Raw genomic sequence first — 23,154 nt, 5'->3', positions numbered from 1 at the left:
ACCTGGAAAATTTAATTATGATTACATTATTTTAATTCTGGCTATACATTTTTTTATATTAAAAAAAAGATGTTGGTTTAAGCATAGGAATGGGAAGAGCATGCACACTGGCAGTAAAGGATACGTCGGGGCAGAGGAGACGGCGTTGTAGATGACCAGTGGCGATGCGGTGGCGGTGGCAGGGGGCCGGGAGGAGGTGGGAAGCGCCACTGCCTTGAAGCATGCGCGGGCCATCTGCCGCAGGCTGTCCAGGGTGGGGTCTGCCCCAGAGAGCTTCGACAGACTGTAGGCCATCCATGTCTCCACCAGCTCCTCCTCGTCCACACCATGGGCTTCGCACAGCTCCGCACCTACGACAGGCACCGGTCTCGCTCAGAAAACGTGAGTGATGCTTGCCGATGTTCTTCACAGCTTGTTCAATTCAAAAGGTGAAAAAATTACTGACATGCACAATTGCAGAGCATTTGTCCATCGCAGAAAACCAAAACTAACATTTGAAAAATTCCACAGTTTGCTATTGTTTAAAAGAAATACAGTGGAACCTGTTTATAATGACATCGAAGGGAATTGACAAACACATTATAATAAGCGGACGTCATACAAAGCGTTTTGTGAAAGAAAAAAAAAAACTTCTTTTAGGTGAATACTTATGTATTTTAATAGAGAAACTTAGCATATAAACACGTGTACGAACATGATACATATATGTAGGCCTACATATTTTTCATTTTTAAATTAAGAAATCTGTAATTTTTGTCTGCTTTTGTTTTTTTTTTCATTGTCTTATAATTCTCTAATACTATTGTGTATAGAAGACATTGCCATGGTCAAATTACTATCATTTTCAATAATGCTATGAACAAATCGTGATAATAATTCTGCAGCCTTTAATGCCTCTTCTGCGGTAGGTAATGGTGCTTCCTCGACTTCCTCTTCCCTTTAGAGGTGTTCCCTAGCATTAATGTTCTGTACGATATTTTCATCTGTGGGTTATTCGGATGTGAGAAGAGCACTATCGATGTCAACATAATCTTCTCACATTTCCAGTGCTGCTAAAGAATCTGAATTTAGGTTTCGTGACCACAAAGATAAAGGGACGTCATCTTCTTCATCAAATTCATGTTTTGCAGTTTGAACAGGTAAACCGTTGTGGTTTCCAATGAATCCAGCATGTTCGAAACAGTTGTGAATGGTACTTTGTGACCTTTTATTCCAGGCATCACTACCATCAGAATTGCATCTAGCACCGTTATTTTCATAAAAGAGTTGTTTCCATTAGCATCAAGACAATTAATCATTTTGAGCACAAGGTTTTTTCTAAAACTAATTTTGAGTGACCGTATTATTCCCTGATCCATTGGCTGTAGTACTGATGATGTATTCGGCGGAAGGAAAGCAAGTGTTATAGACTTTAAATCATTTAACTTTTGGATGCGCCGGGCTATTATCAACCAGCAATAAAATCTTTTTCTTCTTCTTCACCAAATCACGAACCCAATTTCGAAGCCATTTTTCAAAAAGCTCTGACGTCATCCAAGCTCTACGATTGTTAGCATAATCGACAGGTAACGATTTGACACTGCTAAAACATCTTTCCAATAACGAGCAATTTCCTTTTTCTGTGCCACTCATATTTGCTGCTACCATGACAGTTATTCTGTCTTTCCACAACTTGCCTCCACTACAATTCTCACCTTTAAATTTCAAAGTTTTGTCCGGCATTAATTTGTAAAACAGTCCAGTTTCATCAGCATTAAAAATCTCATCATCAGAAAATTGTCTTCGTAGATTCTGCCACACAGACGTCAACCAGTTTGTTGTTGAATTTTGATAAACAGACGAAGATTCACCGACAATTTTTCCCGCCACAATGTTATGTCGAACTTTAAAATGACTGATCCAGCTTGCAAAACAATTGAAGTCGAGAATACCAAAACACGTGGCAAAAATATTTGCCTTTTCCTGTAGCATAGGGCCGCTGACAGGTATTCCCTTGTTTCTCGTGATTTTAAACCACTGAATTAATGCTTGATCAACATTTTCTTGTCGCGTTTTTCGAAGCCTCTTAAGTTTCAAAACATTTGAATTGAACGATTGCTTAATCCGGTTCTTGTTTTTGAATATAATTGAGATTGTCGAATGACCCATGCCAAATTCCTTTGCGAGAGAAGAGTTTGATTCTCCATTTTCTAATCTGCATATAATTGCACCTTTCTCCTCAATCATAAATGCTTTACGGCATTGAGATTACATTTTTTCCACAGGATATCACAAACAACAATGCGTGACCTTCAACTGTCTATTACTCACTGAGGTTCAAAACAAAAACGAGCCACGTGCCACGTCATCGGGAATTAACGAACATTGCAGAAGGTGTAAAGAATCATGTCGGTCATTATAACCGGACATAATTTATTAAAAATGGGTCACAATAAGCGACATGTCACTTTAAGCAAAGTCATTATATCCTACTTATTTACAAAGAATTTTATATGAAAACCAAATTTTGTTGTGTTATTACGTCATAATAGGCGGTTCGTCAATATAGGCGGAGTCATAATAAACTGATTCTACTGTAAGTAAACTCAAATGGAATTCTGAATAAGAAAATAGGTTAGTGAAACCATACAAAAAATATCCAAAAGAACTAAACAAGAGATAAAATGAACAAAACTAAGAATGGGATAAATTTACTGACAACAGACAGTCAGCCCTGGGTGATGCAACAAAGACATTGACAGCATGCATAAATGAGGCTAAGAAACCAAGACAACAGAGGTGAAACCCTGTCACCAGGCCACATCTTTGATTGGTAATTCATAACCAACCATTAAAATGATTTTGCAGTATTTTTAATGTAGCTATCCTAACCTAACCAACCATCCACTATTTAAAAATATTTTCAAAGTAACTAACATAACCTAACCAACCAACTACAATAATAAAAGGATTTTTAATGCAGCTAACCTAACAGACCATTCTAACGATATCATATATGTATTTGTAACATTTACACCAAACCTTAGATTGATAAACTACTGACATTTTGAAGTTTGTATTTTTAATTTTCGGAAATGCTGCTTTCCTTCAGAATTACTAATGTTTTAACCAATCACTGTAAGACTTCTTACCAAATACCCTATAAATGGAATATAAAATTTTAATCCTCAACATGATTATTTTATGTAGGGTTGGCTGATTTAAACCACAATGGTTTAAAATACTGTTTAAACTATGTGATTTTATAAAAAAAATATATTTTTAAATAATGTATTTTTAAATAGAATACCTTAATTATTCTAATGAAAGGTCCAATTGCACTATAATAACGTACATTTGGTCATTTAATGTTTCTTGTAATTTACAGGAGTATTATTTACTAATCAAGATTTTATCATTTAAATTATCCAAATAAGTTATAAATCATACCTAGTTTAGTACTCCTCTAAACTTAAATTAGTTAATTGCAGTTAAAAGAGTAAAAAAAGAGGAAATACACAACTTTGTTATTTAAAAAAAAAATTCCTATTTTGAGGGAAACCCCTGACTACTGTATATCCCGTTTCTGTGGGAAACACCCATTCTATGGAAAATCCTTCTCCTGTGAGAAAATACCCTTTCTGTGGTTAAGTCCCAGTCAGATGCGCAGATTTGCTCGACTTCAATTCTTTTCTGGTTCAACATGAGTGGCAGAAAGCAGGATGTTGTATGACTTACATTTGAACATGGTTAGAACCAAAATAGCTAATGTAATACAAAACACCTAATTTAAATAAAAAAACATGTTTTTTCCAACCCTGATTTTAGGTAAACAGAGATAAAAAACTGAGGGGGGGGGGGGGGGGACCAAACATATACTAATGCAGCCTCAGAATGGACTGGTGTGAACCTAAGTTTCCCTTTTATGGAGTGGGTGTAAGATAAAAACAAATATCACATGGTACATGCCAAAAAAAATTTAATTTGTGCTCATATGTTTTTTTTTTTTGCAGGTCTATGAGATCCTAACTAAACAAAGTGATAGGTTGATTGGATTACATGAGCCACATGAGTCTAAGGTAGTTAGACTCCACTTATTGTCGAAACTATTGTTTTCTCTGCAAAACTTAAAATAATTTTCATGAGCTGTAGTTACTAATTCTAGCATGTCACCCAACAAATTAAACTCTTCTGACAAAATGGACACTTTAAAACTAATTACAATTACATATTCACTGTCTTGATGATTAAACAGAATTCCTAAACTTATAATGACTTAATCAGATTTCTGAAGCTACAATAAACGCAAAACTCCGCAACCATTTTTCTCTCTTCTAAGGAATGAAATGGGAGGACTCATGGCTGATGATGGTGAAAAGGGTGAACATTTGCTCTTCTTCATTGACCTGTTTGGGACTACGGTGACTGGATCCTAAGTTAATCCAGATATTTTAGCTTTTCTCAACTGGCTTCCTGCCACGTACTTACTAGCTTTTACAATCTTTCAATCACATACAATTAATCTTTACTTCTGGACATCATTTTCTAGAGTTTCTTCTAAACTATTTTTTACTCTTGTACTTAATTTCTTCAATTCCTGGCTGTTATTTTAACAGTTTTGGTTTATAGTTAGACTATACTTTGTTTATTTTGTTTACTTCATGTACTAACTATGTATTAACTTAACTTACTTAAAGAATCAATCTTTGTTTTCTTTACTTCTACTTGTTCAACCACACTGATTCATGAACTGCCCAAAAGATAACAAAATTCTGAATTTATCTGGCAACCAATTCATACAATGTCAAAATCAAAAGGAGTCTTTTTTTTTTCTAGCAGCTCTAACTCTTTCTATACACTGACATCTCGGAGGACAATGACACGATTATTTTTCCTGTACATGACCGTAATTTTTGTCCTCTATGTATTGGGGGCTGAATTTGATGAGATGGCTTACGTAATACCAAACTACAATCCTTTACTCATTTTGTCTGCCAATCAATGCTCGGTTCTACGAAGAACAAATGTACAGGCTCTATTTCCTACTGCAGTACAATAAGGTCAATATTCAGGCATTCTGGAACTGTTATTCCACAGCATTGCTTCAAATATACAAATACACACTTCCTGGGATTTGTGACTTGTAACTTTAACTTTATTTCCTGTACATCTTTCACTTTTTGTTGACACATATAACATACCATGACACATTCTTGCCTAGTCTTGGTGAGACACAGTATTTTATGACTCTGGCGACATGATGTACCTACATGACTCACTTGCTAACAAAGACTGTTGACACCAAATTCAGACTTCAACAAGACTAGTCCCACAAGCGAAACTTTTAACTTACTTATGTGTTTGCTTCTACTTATTCCAAAATAACATCAGAGGTATCTCTATTTTCTTCTTCTTTGAATTCATTCCAGTCATTGTCAGATGCTAACTAAGGCATGCCTCTTACTTGAGACTTAGATTACTTTCTGGCATAATTTCTTTCAAAGTCAAATTTAGAGTCAAGTTTTCTTATCTTAAACTTCTGCATCTTGATCTGCTTCAAACTTCTAGATAATAGCAATCAACTTTTACTATCTCACGTTAACTTTCCGGATGCAGCCTTGCAGATTGCAAGTAGACAACCAGTAGACATGACATGAGGAAATGAGGAGTGTCATTGAACACTACTACTCAACATGATGCGGACAAAACACGTAGCAATCACGTACAGAACACGCAAACGGAACATGACATGGTCAAAATACCGACCAAATGTGATGGACAGTACATAAAATAAACTCTGTAGACTCTTAAGACATGGAAGAACCCGACGCGGCAACACAGGATACGATGCGGCTGGCTGGACAAGACAAAAAAACAAGCTAATAGGATACGGAAACATTAAAACTTACAGGCTGACAACAAATGAGACATGACTAAATGTGAACAAATTTCAAGGTTCCTTTGCAGACGAGACAACTCACGATTTCACAAACATGGTTACAGAGTTCAAAACACTTGGGCACCGTTCTACAGTTCTAAGAGTTCAAAGCATGGACACAAAATTCTTACACAATGTCTTCTCTTGCATTTTCAGGCTTTACAAGGTGATATACAATCTATTTTGACATTACTAAATGACAATGAGGAGAAAAACTCACTTTTGAACACCAAATTTAACAGCACCAAATGTAAGGTGGCCATTCTTCATTATCTGATATCAGTGTTTCCAATGGAAGGAAAGGGATATTGTAGGAGTTGGAATTTGGTAGTAGAGGGTTCGGGATTAGATTGATGCGTGAGTTCGTGATTCTTGCACTAATCATTCAAGTAATGCCATTTATTTACTAACACTGTTCTGTTCTGTACATGGACTAGTCACTGTGTACTCCTACTCTAGCAGAGACTCGAACACAGGACCTCAGTAACGAGTACCCGCCGCCTGACACTTGACTAGTGATGGGTAGTGGAAAAATTCCAGTCGGAAATTTTCAAAAATGGAAAATTTACAGACCTCATGGAAACTTTGAAAAAAAGTGGAAACTTTGGGAAACATTGAATTTTTTTAGCTGTAATTAAATATTCTTACATTTGTTATGCAATCATTGCAGACTTAATAAGAGCTTAGTTAGCATATTAATTTATCCATATCAACCATATCAGTAAAGAGTTTAATATTCTCCCTCAATGCTTTTATTATGGGAAACCATGCTGGTAAAATTTGTTAAAATTTTCTTGTGTGTTTACCTTGTAATTTTGTGCGAGATAAATGTGGGATAGAATTTCACTTTCGGGTACTTCAAACTTTATATCAATTTCAAATCACACATAGTTCTCATGTTTCCACTCTTCTTCCAGGAAGATAAGATAAAGTGTTTTGAGCATTTGCCATATGGTGGTATATTGTTTCTGTTCTTAAACATCTAGTCTTCTCACAACTTAACCCATTTTGTACATATTACTGCTAGACAGTCAGTCCTGTTGTGCTTGCTAAACGAGACGCATTTGTGCTAGTATAGCTGGTTTTGAGGTTGAATTTTATAAGTGTTAACTGGTTAATGAAAAATGTGCAAGATTGAAGGTGATATTTGGAGTTATTTTTACGAAAAATCAGTTCAAGGAAAAATCAAAGTGTTCTGTGTATTTTGTGATGTGTCATACTTCAGAAACAGTACAAGAATGGTAAGGCACATTAAAAAGTGTCCAAAATGTCCATTGACTATCAAATCCAAGTTTCTGGGAAGTGAAAAACAAGAAAAAGAACTTTCAAATGGAACAACATGTCCTGAAGTGTGCAATACTGTTGGTCCAAGTTCATCAGTAAACTTAAGTGAAAATATGGCTCAGATTTACAGTGAAACACAAAATTCACCATCATCTTTACAACTTGCAGTCTCAAGTGCTTCAGAATTTGCAGGAACTAGTGCCAGTACTAATACAACTAGGCCAATATGGTCTAACTCACACAGTGTAAATTCAACAATGTTTTCTTTTCTCGACCATATGACTCCAACAGCTAAGATAAGTGTCACTTTAATACAGGCTTGTCTTGTGCCTAGTCGTTATGCTTGATTGACTAATGTTTTTAACATAATCTTAACTTGATATGTTTAAGAGGCATCATTTGTAATGCAGAACTAATTTTAAAAAAATAGTATTTTATGTTTATTTTAGCTTGTGAACCAGTTAGGTTTAATATAAATTAAAAATTAAATCAGTGATAGGTATATAAGTGACTGAAAAATTCCATTAAAAGAAAAGGAAACTGTAAAATGTCTTTCATATAATCCTTCAAAATTTTTTAAATAGTACAAGGAATTCAAGTAATGGAATCTTTTGTTTTGCAGGACAAAGCCAATGAGTTGCTGGCTAAAGCTATCTATGTTAGTGGAGCACCTTTATCAATGGTTGAGCATCCACTGTGGCAAGAATTCTTTAAGTTAATTCACCCCGCATACAGTCTGCCAACACGAAAATCAGTTTCAACAACCCTTCTTGATGCAGAGTTTGCAAAAACTCAAAATATAATTAAAGGAATAATAGCTGATGCAAGAAACCTTGCTCTGCAGTGCGATGACTGGAGCAATCTTAGGTAAGGCAGAGTTCACAGAACCAAAAAACATATCTAAAGAAAAATTTATGTAACCATGATCTTGAGCATTAACATATTTTCCTTGACTCAATGTCTACTTAATCAGAGAAATCTGTGTATATTACAAAGCTAATGGTCACTTTCAGTCTTTAATCAATTTTTTAACCAAATATTAACACATTTAACTTTGTTTTATAAAAGGCACCAACTTGTTTATATAAATCTGCACTTTCTGTTTTTGTCTAAGGCAGTAGATTCAAAATTGAGAATTTTAAAATTTTGGTTACATAAGATATTCACTTTCATAAGTCTTCTTAAAATATGTCCAAATCAGTGTGCCATGCCACACACAAAGTACATTATTGTAACATGTTATGAATTTTATAGGAAGGTGTTGCAGTAGTGTATCAAACCATGCCACAAGTAACCAAACTTCACAATAAAACTGTTTTATAGTAAAAAAAAACCTCTTGTAAAAATTGAATTAGGGACAAAAATTATGTTAAAGAAAATGAAAATATAGAGAGGTTTATGATATTATACATAACATAATTAAAATATTATTACACAAACAACACAAAACTCTTTTAAATCTAACAGTGTATTTGGCAACGAAATAAAAATGGTGTGAGTTTACAGGAAAAGCGTACTGTTATTGTTCATGCAGGTAGTATGGCTGTCTGTCTAGAGCAGGGGTCGGCAACCTGCGGCTCGCGAGCCACATGCGGCTCTTTGGATGTGAGGCTGCGGCTCTTTAGTTCCGTACCAGAAATACTGCATCACCAGGTCATTTATACAGAAAATACTTTTTTTATTAAAAACCAGTAGTAAGCCTGGTTTTTTTCCACGCTTGTTATATTTTACTAAACAATATGTCATCAAGCAGTTAAATTATCAATTTAGTAAAGCTATCCATCCGCCCGAGGTTTTCGTTTTACTAGTACTTACGGGCCCACCCAACAGATAGCGCCCCTTGACGCGCAAACATGTTTTCAGTTTCCAACATATCAGTCGCACTTCTATATCTCCCCCCTTGTTCTGTGGTCCGTCGGAAGCTCTCGAATGACGCCGTCGTTGGATGTTTCTATGTAGGATTTAATTCGTTTAGACGCAAGACAGTTTGGCGTCTTCACCAGTGCTTTGGCTGTGACGTATAGTTTGTTGCTTCAAGTAGAAGAGTTAGAAGCGAATTATCTTCTCAGAGGTATGTATGTAGGCCTACATATATAATAATAATAAAACCGAAGTAAAGCTAGGTAACATAATAAGTATTATATTTTAATATACATATTATACATTTTTTTAAAATAAGATACCTAACTCCTTTTTTAAAGTCAATAAGAAGTGTCAAAAAAGAAACAAAGTACACTTTTTGATATTACCGCGAAAGTGTTTTTATTAAAATAGTAAATAATTGCAAAACTTGTGATCTGCTGTTTTGGATACCTAAATAATAATTTTAAAAATTCTTTATTACAGCCTCACCGCAAGCATGGCATCTACAAAAAAAAAAGAGAACAACTGAAGAAGAGCATCGAGAATTCAATCGGGATTGAACGGAGTCGTTCGCTTTCATATGCAACTCAGATGGCCTTCCGACCTGTCTCATTTGCCACGAAAAACTCGCTCACAATAAGAAATCAAATTTAGAGAGACACTTCACTACAAAACATACTCAGTTTTCTAGTAAATATCCAGCTGGTGAATAACGAAAAAAAGCTGTCGACGAGCTCCAAAAACAAAAACAGCAATCAAGTTCCATGTTAAGTAACTGGACGCAATCTACAAGTAACTTAATGTTAATCTGGCAAGCTTTGCGGTATCACTAGAAATCGCAAAAAAAGGCAAACCATTCACAGATGGTGAGTATATCAAAGATTGCTTCATACGTGCATCTGAAGAACTGTTTCGTGATTTCAAAAACAAACCAGAAATCTTGAAAAAAAATCAAAGATTTGCCACTATCCGCTAAAACAATACAAGACAGGATAGCAAAAATGTCTTCAAACAGTGGCGGATCCAGGATTTTGGTTTGGGAGGGGCTTGACCCAGCTGAGGCTAGGCTTTATCAAGGCAAACACTCAACCAATAGTGGACCCAGATGCTTTTGAAGGGGGCTACTGTCTTCAAATGTAACATATTTGCAGGTGGAAGACATTCAACTGGCTTCTGCCTTATCACTTGCTATAGATGAGTCTTGCGACATAAAAGACACGGCATAAATTGCTCTTTTTGTTAGGTATATGTCTTCCCAAGGTCCAAAATAAGAACTTCTAGGACTGCTACCACTCTCGGGACAAACTAGAGGGGAAGATATAGCGAATGCCGAGCAAAAATGCCTCGAAAATAATAAGATCGATTTAAATAAAATCGTTTCAATAGCAACTGATGGAGCCAGAAGTATGACAGGAAAAAATAAAGGGAGAACAACGATTCTTCAGAGCAAAATAAACCACGAAATTCTTACGTTTCACTGCATAATACACCAAGATGCACTTTGTGCCCAAACATTTCCGGCCGAAATATTTGAGGTCATGAATTTGGTAATCAAGATTGTTAACAGCGTCTTGTCAAAAGCACTCTACCATCGTCAGTTTAAAGAATTCTTAAACGAAATGGAGACTCAGTATTCCGACCTCCTTCTTCACAATAAAGTGCGATGGCTTTCCAAAGGTAAGGTGTTGAAACATTTTGCTTTGTGCTTGAATGAAATAAATACATTCCTCAATGAAAAAGGCATTAAACACCCTGAATTAGAGGACGGCATTTGGTTGCAAAAATTTTACTTTATGGTGGATATCACAGCGAAATTAAATGAGCTGAATCTAAAACTGCAAGGAAAGGGAAACCCAGCCTATGTTTTGGTAGAAGAATTGGTTAGTTTCGAAGAAATATTAATAATTTTTGCAGAAGATATTCCGAGCGGCAAATTACTTCATTTTCAATTTATAAAGCAATAACGCGATAAAACCAGTGCAACTGTTGACACGAAATACTTCAGCACAGTTATAAAAAAAATTAAAGATGAATTTGCTGACAGATTTCAACAATTCAAAACCAACAAAACCACTCTAGCATTCATAGTAAATACTCTCAACACAAATGGTAACGAAATCCACATTGAGCCATTTGGAGTTGATACTAGATCTCTAGAAATGCAATTGATCGATTTAAAAGGAAAGCTTTGTGGAGTGGAAAATTTACAGAGTTGAAAAGCAAGTTGGAAGAGTTGGAGGTCCATAAATGTATGTACGTAACGCAACAAAAGTGGACAGCTTTAAAAGAAATGCCGCGAGTTTAGGCACTTATATTCGACGCACTTAAAAGTAAAGTAAGAAGTCAACTAACAAATGAAAGTTTAGAGTCGTGTTTGAAACTTAAAACAACAAGTTATGAGCCAAATTTATCCAAACTTTCTAAAACCACGCAAAGCCAACGCTCCCATTGAATGTGTTTGCGCAATTAATTGTTATTGAAGTACAAGTTAGTGCTGTAAGTAAGTGTTTAATTGTTTTAATTTTTTACTAATATAATAAGTGATCATCTAATAAGACCATATATATTATCTATTTTGTTGTGAAAAAACACTACTTATATATGAATAAATTTTTCTTATGAATAAATAGATTAGTTTTTTTAATCAAAAAACTTTATTTCTGCAAGTAATATTTATTGTTGGCAAGAAAATTTTTTGTGGCTCTTTAAAAACTTTGAAATTTTGTAAATTTTAATTTTTGGCTCTTCCGACTCAAAAGGTTGCCGACCCCTGGTCTAGAGTAAAGTTTGCAGTTTTTGGCAGTTACACCACATGCCAATATGCCATCAATGATGTATTTAAAGTAATTAACACATTTGTAATAAGATTACTTTTTTTTTTTTAGCTTGTCTTGATAGTCAACTGCAAAACACTTGTTTATAGTGGCTATATATTGACACAATCTGCCTAAAACTGGGAACATTACAACAGACATACTGCAATAATGTGAATGTGTTAAGAAGGACTATGTGGCCTTAATATTAACTGCTTTTGAATTACAATAATTTTAACACTAATTCAATTATAATTATTTTCAGGAATGAAAGCATTTTGAATTTCATCAACACACCACAGCCAGTGTTTGTAGACTATTAATACCAAAGACAACTGTCATACTGGAGAATACATCGCTGGTGAAATGAAAACAATTTTGATGAAATATGATCCAAGAAAGTTATTGGTGATAATGCTTCCAACATGAAGAAAGCAGGTGAACTGGTAGAAAATGAATTTCCACTTATTGTGTCTATTGGATGTATAGCACATACACTACATCTTTTATGCAATGATATTGTGAAGTATGAGTCAATTTCTAATTGTTTCAAAAGAGTTGTTGACATCATTAAAACAATCAAACAGTCTCATATTTTAACTTCAGTACTTTCTGAAATTAATGAGACAAAAGGTAACATAACAACTCTTCACTTGCCTGTTGTAACCCATTGGGGAAGTTTCTTACATTGCTTAGACAGTATGATGAACAACAGAGTAAGTTTACAGACCTTAGAAGTAAGCGAAAAAGTTGGTATCAGATAAACTCAATATTCATAACACACATGGAGCTTTAGCTGAAATTGAAGATGCTTTAAAAGTGTCACTTCCAGAATCACCACTTTCAAAGAGCGACGAGATAATTGTACTAATGAAAATGGAAACCAGGAAAGAATTTGCTTTGAAACCTATCCATCTGGCTGCATGCATGTTAGACCCCTCTTCACAAGGCCATACACTTAAACCTGATGAACAGTTGAGTGCTGTTGAGTATATATGCAAAATTTCAACCGATATGGAAAACATTGAAGAAGGTATAGTTTTAAGAGTTATTTCAGTACCGAAGTAGAGAAGATATGTGGGCCAAAGAATTTCTTTGGATGGCGCTTGAAAAAGGTAAAATTGAACCCTGTACTTGGTGAAAAGGTTTGTGTGGTCATACACAGCTGTCAAAAATTGCAAACAGAATCTTAGGTATGTCAGTAACCTCTGCTGCTACAGAGAGGTCTTTCAGTATACATGGTAGTATACATACAAAACTAAGAAACCGCTTGACCACTGAAAGAGCAGGTAAAATATCATTCATTGCCCACAACTGGAAATTGTGTCACCACATCCTGGAGGACATTGAAAAATTGGAAAGGAAAGATTCTATTACTGTCATTGTGGAAGACGAATGTGAGAAAGTACAGCAGAAGAAAAAACTACCACAGTGTAAGAAAAAAGTGATTTCATTTATGAGGACAATGATGATTTCAATGGTTTCAAAGACCCAATATGACTTCATATGTAAATAAGGACATGTTTGTTTCCAGTTCAGTTAAAAATGTAACATGTATGATTTCTTATTATGCATGCAACTAATTGTTGATCAATATATTTTTTAGTGTTCTATTTGTTACAACTTATTTGTCTTTATTTCCAATCCGTTGATAAATTGTAATAATATAGTGTTAATATTTTCAAATCTATGTAGTCAAATATTTTAACTGTGATTGACCAGGTAATTGTTTTTTCAGAAGGAATCATTTCTGTTAAATCTGCAGTTAAGTAACTTTACCTTAATTTTTCTTCCACTACATTAGTTTTTTGTAACGTTGAAAGCAGCTGATTAAATAATTTTCAGAATTAAAAACTGATTAGGCCTACTTGAAATGAATTTGTGAACTATATTTGTAAAAAGAATAATTCCACCTAATGTTGAAATTAAATTAGAACAGCACCCACAGTAAATTCTACATCGCTAACGAAAGATATTTAAACATCCTCTTAATACTGCAACTATGAATATTGTATTTTACAGTATAAAAATTTCATACAGTAGAGACAGTCACATGTCTAAATCTCTGAAATGGTTATTTATAAACCAACATCAAAGTTTCCTAAAGTTTCCTATATTTTTCGGTTTTTGGAAAGTTTCCATAAAAATTTTCCAGGAAAATTTCTGATAGATAAAATTTTGGACATTTACCCATCCCTACACTTTACTAATTGAGGTTCGTGGCCTGCTGGACTTTACTCCCACTAATATTTTAGCGACATAACATTATCTCTGCATAACTACCAATTACTGGCCTAAAATCTCCCGAAAACAACGATTACTGGAGCTTGCTAAACACACACTGTGAACTTTACTACCAAACCTGCTGCACCAAAACTAATTGTCAGCAAACATCTTGGCAAATGGCAATGCACTGCAAGGCAGCGGTTCTCTGAAGCAGAAGGGGAAGCGGAGGGGGGGAGAAAGTGACCTGGATGCTGCGTCAACAATTGCACACACTTGACGCCTTTATAGACTTATTGCTAAATAAATCCTCAAAATTCCTCTCATCTTAAGTTCTATTACAGTAACAACAATTTTATGATATTATTTATTTAACACACCCAAAACATTATGCGCAAAATACTCACAAACAGAGACCAATATGAAATACTATTAAAAATACCTACCCAATGCATAGAAAATTCACCTTTTTTTTGCTATACACTAAAATAAGTTAGCATATATGTGCACACATTAACATGCCTAAAAAATGATAAAAAATATCTATTACATTTAAAAAATACATAACAGCAAAAGTAAAATCTTTTTTAACATCAAAATATATTAAAAAATTCATAACAGCATAAGGAAACCTTTTTAAAGAACTTCTCATGAGCAACATTTTTCTAACATGTTCATTAACTACACAATCGATAAATTTGCATAGTACATTTTCCAACACAATTATCAATCACATGAACATCATTTTCTGATGTAGAACATGGTACAAATCAAATAACAAAAAATGACATGTAAAAAAATTGTTGTCAGATAATTGCAAAATTACAATGATGTAATACAAAATTACAAAGGATAATTATAGGCATTGAAACTAGCATTTATAAAATTTGTTTTATGCAAAAGCAGTACATATTGCAAATGTTAGCAACACAACAGATAGGAATTAGCCTTAAACTTCATAATATATAACAATAAATATTTTACTACCCAACAGGGAAATGGGAGATGGTCATTCTCATTCAGACTTGCTGACAATGTTTGCGAAACTCACCTACACTAATAATACAAAAGACATGGTACATTATTTGAAGGTTAGATCACATCTGCATTCACCTGTATTTATCTGTAACACTCTAATAACCAAAGTTAGATTTCTGTACTAGCGGAGAAAATATTTGTAAACTCATTTCAATACAATAACTTTATTTTATAAATACAATGTTAACATAACTTTTCTCATCACTCGTAAACATATTATCTGAAATATCCAATAATGACAAGCAATTGACGCAATGTTAAGTAAATTATTTAAAGCAGGCTGGCCAACCATGTTGTACATAAACATTTTAGTTTTTTTCAAGGCTTTTGTTTACTAAAACAGCTAATTTTTTGTTATATTTTCGATACTTTTATGTAAATATTTTTTGCTTAAAGGAGGTTAATTTAAAATTAGATTTTACGCATATATAAAGTCATTAAATTAAATGCTTAAGATTTATTGTTTGTGCAAAACATGTTGCTGCCTGTATGTAAACAAATTTTTGTACAATGCACTGTTTTTACATTCATGTTTGTGTTTCATTTGCTGCGACCCCGATAGTTTGCATTATTAAATCTATTATAAATTTAAATCACGATAAACAGAAAAATATTTCATCATCATTTAAAGTTTAAGGTCAATGTAAACATTCACAGGTATAAATCATATGAAACACAACAAATAAGACTTTTAAAGAGCATGGCTGAATAGAGGAATTTCACTAAAACACAAAATCATTAATTTATAAAATTGAGAATTAATATCTGAATCAAGCCTGAATCAAAGGGGTATTGTGGAATCGAAATTGGAATCAACCCATCCCTAATTAAGACTTACGTATGTTCTTTTCAAGAAAGGTTTTTATCAATTACATTTTAAGGAAATAGATATGCTCAAATTTAATTAAATTACATAGTTAGATTAACTTATTATCTTAGTTTTAAAAAAACACCTTACGAATTTACAATCCAAACACTTAAAAACTTATTGCCTTTAGATGGTCTTATTAAAATATTATAATATATTTAGCAAATAAATCTACACACACACTTGGTAATTGCAAGCTTAGATCATTCATGTAGAAAACTTTTATTATTATTTCATCACCTTGTAGTGACAATCGTTTATTTGACAAGTTTAAACATAAAAGATTATTATATATAAATCCTTGAACTGATCAAAGAATATTCAAGTGTTCTAACTTATGATTGCTGTAAAAATATACTGACCACAATTAAGTAATTCTTTCAAAAATTTCACTTGCCTCAGTTTAACTAATGAACAGTAATAATTAAGTTACAGAATTTAAATACAAAATCTGAAAATTGGGAAAGAGAAAATTTTAATTAAAAGTTTGGCATATCAATGCAACAGCCATGCTTCACCCAACATAAACAAGCCTTTCATCTGAATCCCCAAAATTGGTTCCTAATCCATAATATGGCTACTTAACTGCTGAATCTTACAATGAATAGCTATTTTGAATCTATTTAAAATAATCAAACAGCAGACCGTCAAAAGAGGGAAGAGGTCTTTCCAAAATCCCAAACTGGTCCAGAACAAAATAAACATGAAAATTGTGTATAAAGAACACAGAGTTTAATTTTTTTTACAAAGTAATAATAAAATTAATTAATTTCAATGTATGCTATATGAGTTAAAGCCTTTTATTTAGGGTTTTAATACTATGCATAAACTATTATTAGTATCTTCAAATGTCCTTGCTAATTTTTAATACTATTCACACTTAATTAAATTTTCTAAAATACACGAACTTACATTTCTCTAAAACGGCGTCCCCAACATTTACGCCAAGTAAATTAAACTGTTCTCTTAAATTATCTTTACTAATATCACGAGACATTACTAAACATAAAACTTACAAGCCTCTACTTGCCGAGAAAAACCAGTTAACGAAAAACCGCGAAGAAATGTACACAGACGCGCTAGACTTGACCTTGACATATGATTGGTTAAATTACTAGCAGTCAACTTAATTTCAAAACAATAATTACATGGATTTCAAATTCCACACTGTCTTACTCCAATAGTAGGTCCGCTAATCCTCTTCTTTATAACTTGCAGGGTTCTTACAACAAAACCAAAAATTACTTTACCAAATAATACCACAAAGCAACGACATTCTACTATTTCCTCACTTTTTTTAACCATTAGTTGTAGTCATGGCTTAAGTAATATACAGGCTTGCCAGATCCGCGGACATTTTTTTCTCGTTCCGCGCATTTATGTCACGTTGGAGATACTGCAGACGATATTGGCGCTGGATTAGCATGGTATAATATTATATTATAACGGAAATTAGAAGTTTTGAAAAGTAAAAATGACAAATTGTGAGGTATATGGTTGCCAGAATCACAATAGAAAATCAGAAGGGAACGAAATAAAGTATTAGGCCTCGCGCACACTGTATGCGTATTCGTACGAAATTCAGCCGTCCGAATACGCACGACTACGTACGAACGATCTCAACTGTTGAAAGACAATGAACGCTCTCACACTGCGTACAAGTTAGTCGTGCGTATACGTACGTGTACATCAGACGTCCGACACGATCCCATCTTGTTGGGATTTGAACGTACGACTAGGAAACATGGATGTTGAAATATTTATTAATATGATACATGAAAGAACTTGTTTATGGGATCAAAGCGATTGTAATTATCATTTACGTGATTACCAACGCACTGCATGGAAAGAAGTGGCAGAGCAACTGAAAATACCAGGTAAGTTAACATTACAACATGTACACATAGTTAAACAGTTTCATATGGTGAATACAATATTAGTGAGTTCTGTCGCGAGAAAAATATGTTTTTAAAGTGTCTCTGATTGCATGAGCTCGTACTGCACTTCGGTTTTCACCTAAAGTAGCGAACCTTCTGTTTGCGCCAACAATGTTCGTGGTTACTGCTTGTTGTGTCACCTCTGTAACACCTTCTTTATCAATTATAATATTATGAAGCAAACACGCACACTTCACTATATCATCTGCTCGGTCGGGTTTGACCTCAATCGTTTTCAACAATAACCGCCACTTCCCGCATAGTATACCAAAAGCACATTCCACGACTTGTCTTGCTCGAGTGAGGCGTTGATTGAAAATCTCTTCTTCAGGGCCCAAGTTCCTTTGTGGATAAGGACGCATGAGGTATGTCTTCAAAGGGTATGCCTCATCACCTACTAAGAAGTGAGGCAAGACTATATCACTATCTGGTAACTGTTTCTCAACTGTGACATTAAGCGCTCCGTTATCCAATTGCCTTGAGAGATTGGAATTTGAAAAAATACCCCCATCACTCTCCTTGCCGTAAGCCCCAACATCTATAGCAATAAACTTGTAGTTCGCATCGACAACAGCTTGCAGTACAATGGAAAAGTACTGCTTGTAGTTACGGTACATACTACCTGAACATGCGGGTGCTTTAATTCGTATGTGTTTTCCGTCGAGACTCCTGCAACAATTAGGAAACCGCCATTTTGTCCAAAAATCATTAATGATAGATGTTACATCTCTTCCCGATGGAAACTGCATATGCATGTCGTGAAGACTGTCCCAAAGCACTTTGCATGTCTCATGTACAATGTAACCAACAGTGTTGTTGGAAATTCGGAATGAATATCCAAGTGTCTTGAATGATGAGCCAGTTGCTAGGTACCTGAAACAAAATTCCTCATTTGTTTCAGTTGAAGAGCTCAAAAAGAAGTGGAGAGGAATGAGGGATACATTTGGGCGAGAGCTGAAGAAAGTGACAACGACAAAGTCCGGTCAAGAAGCCAACTCAGACCATTTAAGTAAGTGGCCATATTTTAAGATGCTACTGTTCCTGAAACCCACAATGTCTCGAAGAGATTTAAAAGGTAACATTCCACCAACTCTTGACGACGCAGATAGCGAGGGCGACAGTGCAAATACAGGTACGTTGGCAAAATCTCCAGATTCACCTGTGGCAAGCAATAGCAATATGTCACCTTCATCACTGACTACAGTCAAAACCCCTAACAAATCATTTAAACTACCATTGAAAAAACATAAAAAAAGGAATAGGGCAGATGAAATCAACGAAATCTTTTGCAGAGAAAAGAAACTTCATTGTTTTCAAGAAACCTTAAACGATTCCGATTCGCAATTTCTAATGAGTCTTGCACCTTATCTAAAAGAATTACCAAAACATCGTAAATTAGTTGCGCGAGCAAAGTTACAACAGGTTTTAATTGACGAACAAAACTTGCTTTTATCCAAAGCCAAGCCATCTGATTATTCGTCCGATTGTAGTGTGCATGTATCAACAGTTTCAAGTGATCAATCTAGTGATTCGTTGCAGTGCAGCGTGCAACAGTTTTCGCCTGCAATGCGTATTGACAATCGTAGCGACGTGTCTACATTAATAAGTGTGGAACAATCAAGCATTTTGCAACAGGACGTACAAGAAGAATATGTGCAACAAACCGCTACACCGCAAGAGCAGTTGTCATCAGGCGGAGTTATGTCACTCACGGATTTTATTCTTCATTATAACCCGCAGAAATGAATGTGTCTTGTATGTGCTCACAGTTGGAAAGTTACGTTTTCACGTACACAAATAGCCAGCCGACAAAAGCCCACTCAATTGTTGTAGTGTATTATTATTATGTAAAATGTTGATTAAAATATGTATAATATAATTAATTAATTATATATATACTCTTATTCACTCACCTCAGTGTTACCACTAATCGTTCTTCAGGTGTTATGGTCATGCGAAAGTTGTTGTATTTTGTCAATGCAGGTCTCACTTTACTTAACATATATTCAAATGTCTCTTGTGTCATACGTAAATATCCATAGAACCGATTAGGATCACTTTTTAAATAGTCCCAGATGTGATGAAATTCACCTAATTCTTCTCTTCTCATGTGTATTACATTCACCCACTCTTTTCTTTGGCGGTGCCGACGTATTCTACGTCTCACAAGATAATTATCTAAAAGCAATATGTTACTCATGTTTCCTGCCTTCCTACAGCTACAAACTATGCACGTTCGTGTCTTACAAAACCGCAATCAGTGTGCGCGCTCTTTAACGCACGATATGTGTCGTACGTATACGGACGACGTTCATACGCATCCAGTGTGCGCGAAGCCTTATAGTTCCCACAAAAATGAGGATCTATTTGGGTACATGCATGTAAACACAAATACAAATTTTTTTTTTAACAATTATAAACGACAGCACATATAACTACTCGAGAAATAACTTGTGAATAGACTTTACAAATAAACACAATAAATTTATTTTGAAGATAACTCTTTTAATGCTAAGTAGTTTATAAACAATAGAGTCTTTACCTTTAGTTAGGAATTGATATATGCCTAACCAATCATTATTATTGATGTTTGCAACATATTACTTAACGAATATAGCTTCTTTAAAATTATCATAACATATTTACAATCATACTGCACCTTTTAGGTTAAAAACGTGCATCCCACTGGCCTATGGTTGGCTTTATTTCAGATTAATTTTTCTTCCCCTCATTTCCCAAACAAGGGTTTGTGGGCGGAGCCAAAGCATGCCTTACTATCCATAAAAGAAACGGCTCAAGCCAAAAGGTAAAATAATGGGGATGAAAACGGTACAGTTCTCGCCATAAAAAATGGTAAAACTCTGGCCATAAAAATGGCACAAACAAAACACTTGTAGTAAAAAAAAGTTACAAATTGTAGAAAACGTACAGCACTTGCCAAAAAATTGTGGTCAAAAATTGTAAAGTACTGGCCAAAAATTGTGGTAAAAAGTATACAGCACTGGCCATACAAATGCATGATAGAAGTGGTACAGCACTGGATGTATAAATGGTGGAAAGCAAACAGAACTGGTCATTATAAATGCTGACGCCGACCGCCAATGCTCCTCTGTCGCATAGATCGCTATGCCTCATCAACGTCTCGTAAAAACGTGTGCACCGAACGCGCTCGTGCGCGCAGCAAAGTGCAGTGCGTGCGACGAGGCGGACACCATGCAACGAGTGCTGCGCCGACGGAAGGATCCGGCTGGGTGTGGCATGTCCCTCCGCCGCACTACAACAAGTTATTTTAATTATGTTTTCCACAGGTTTTATTAAACATTATTTTCCATTAATTAATAATTAAGTCTTTGCAAAATCATGTTTCACTGTGCGATTTGTCCCGAACCTGGCCAGTTCAGTTTCCCGCGAAATTCACACGTTTCCGCGGGAGGGCTGGCGGGGGAGGGGGGTCGTGCGCGGCGACACCGTCAGTGTCCTTCGAGAGCTCACCCAGGCCGGCAGCCTGCGCGCAACGCGGAACCTTCAACCTTTGCATTCACGGACATGTAGTATTCAATAGTGTAATTTATTTTCAACCTTTTTGTACAGTTCCGCGGTCGGCCTAAATTTACCATGAGGTACTTAACTTAATTCAATCAGTGCTCCGAGATGAGTGTTCTACGTCATACGTAAGTACTGTGGGGAGATTATGTGGTTTTACGTCGGCGCTTCACGCCCAACCTAGCCTACCGGCTACTTAGTTTTGGCCCGCACGGGGCAGCCAGCAGACGACACGTGCCATCAAACTTAATAACGATTCAGTCCCTGGGACACACCTAGACACCACGTAGAGTCGCCGGGGACACGGGCCTACGTGCTGCTAGCCCAGTTTATGTAGAGTTAGGGAATAGTGTAGTGTATTGTACGTCAAGAAATCATGTGCCATACCAGAGTGTGTTTTGTAATTATCGCATCACGTGTACGAGTCTGTCCCCCACGTGCATAAAAGTCGTGAGCCGCCACTGAGGAAGTGAGCTGCGCGTGTGACTAGTCGCGTCGGGCAAACCGTTACAGCCAGAACGGGCAGCACCATGTATTGGGCTGTGCTGTATTAAATTCACCAACTATCTTCAGAAACTTTGTGTTGTTATTCAGGCGTCCCGAGTGGCCTTAACAACTCGGGGGGCCCTACTGCGTTGACCCCTACCTCTAGCCACAAGGCCGAACCCTCCCTGAGAACACGAACCGAACAAAAATTACGTTTAAATAATCAGAGGTAGCGGGGACGGCGTCAATGCAATGTTGAAAAAATACAATACTGACCATAAAAATTATGGTAGAGAAGTGCGATGGCCCTGAACAATAAGTAAACACTTGATTATGCACTAATGTTTAATAAAATATTCCGAAGGTTTTAATATACTGTGTAGGTATAGAGCTGTGTTGTGCATGTCTGCTACACAATGAAATTTAAATATACATGGTATGTGGAGTACAGAACTTGCTAAACGCCCTGAACAATTAGCTAACACAAGATTGCCCACTAATGGATTTTACAATATTTTAAAGGTATAAAGATATGTACTGTGTTTGTATAGAGCAAAGTGATACATAAGTTTTTAATTTCACAAAAAATCACAATACACTGAATATTACGAACAACATAGAAGTAGATGACCATGCCGAAACAACCAGCAGATTACTTTCTCTTGGAACTGTTTCTTGAAAGGAGGAGCATCGAGCGCATGACCTGAGTCCATCTTGCCTCCTTGCCAAAATGCCAACTGTGCCCGGCAAGTAAAATACACAATGGCACCAGGAGAGTTAAAAGGTGAAAAGAGACTTTGAGTAAATCAAACCTAATTTTTATACTTGAAGTCAAAATGAAATGATTCCTCTTACCATTTTTATTTCTGTAAAGCAATACATTTTGGTTTGGGTAAAATGAAGTTTAATGCTGATTCCTTGCAAATGTTATTATGGCACTACCAGATTGCATTTATTTCTAGCGAGTGTTAATAGAGTTATTAAACAAATTAATGGCATTATAGCCTTTATATGGCTAAATTTTGTTTTGTTTTTAATTTTTTTAATTTGTAGACTGCATGACATCCATTTTATTTATTCTATACATCTATAGCGCTATAGCGTGCTGTAGCTGGAGCGCTGAATGTAGCCGCAATTATCAACATGGAGTTTCCAATTTCGTCAACGACTTATATCATTTCT

General features: G+C 35.3%; 1 protein-coding gene across 2 annotated transcripts in view; it reads right to left on the bottom strand.

The window, feature by feature from the left end:
- The window catches only part of LOC134530841 (DNA polymerase alpha subunit B), a 105,629-nt gene extending 88,194 nt beyond the window's left edge, over nucleotides 1-17,435 (bottom strand). Inside the window, exons 1-2 of one of the 2 annotated variants that reach the window (XM_063366089.1) lie at nucleotides 16,919-17,435; nucleotides 125-350 (exon numbers count right to left, since the gene is read on the bottom strand). In XM_063366089.1, coding sequence (XP_063222159.1) covers nucleotides 125-350; nucleotides 16,919-17,003 — 311 coding nt within the window. In that variant the 5' untranslated portion in view covers nucleotides 17,004-17,435. The remainder of the gene's footprint in view (nucleotides 1-124; nucleotides 351-16,918) is intronic. The other variant, XM_063366090.1, reaches the window with a different exon arrangement.
- Between the last annotated feature and the right edge of the window lie 5,719 nt (nucleotides 17,436-23,154).

Source organism: Bacillus rossius, chromosome 3 (genome assembly GCF_032445375.1).
Source record: "Bacillus rossius redtenbacheri isolate Brsri chromosome 3, Brsri_v3, whole genome shotgun sequence".
NCBI classification, from domain to species: Eukaryota; Metazoa; Arthropoda; class Insecta; order Phasmatodea; family Bacillidae; genus Bacillus; species Bacillus rossius.
This window is presented reverse-complemented; position numbering and strand designations above follow the sequence as displayed.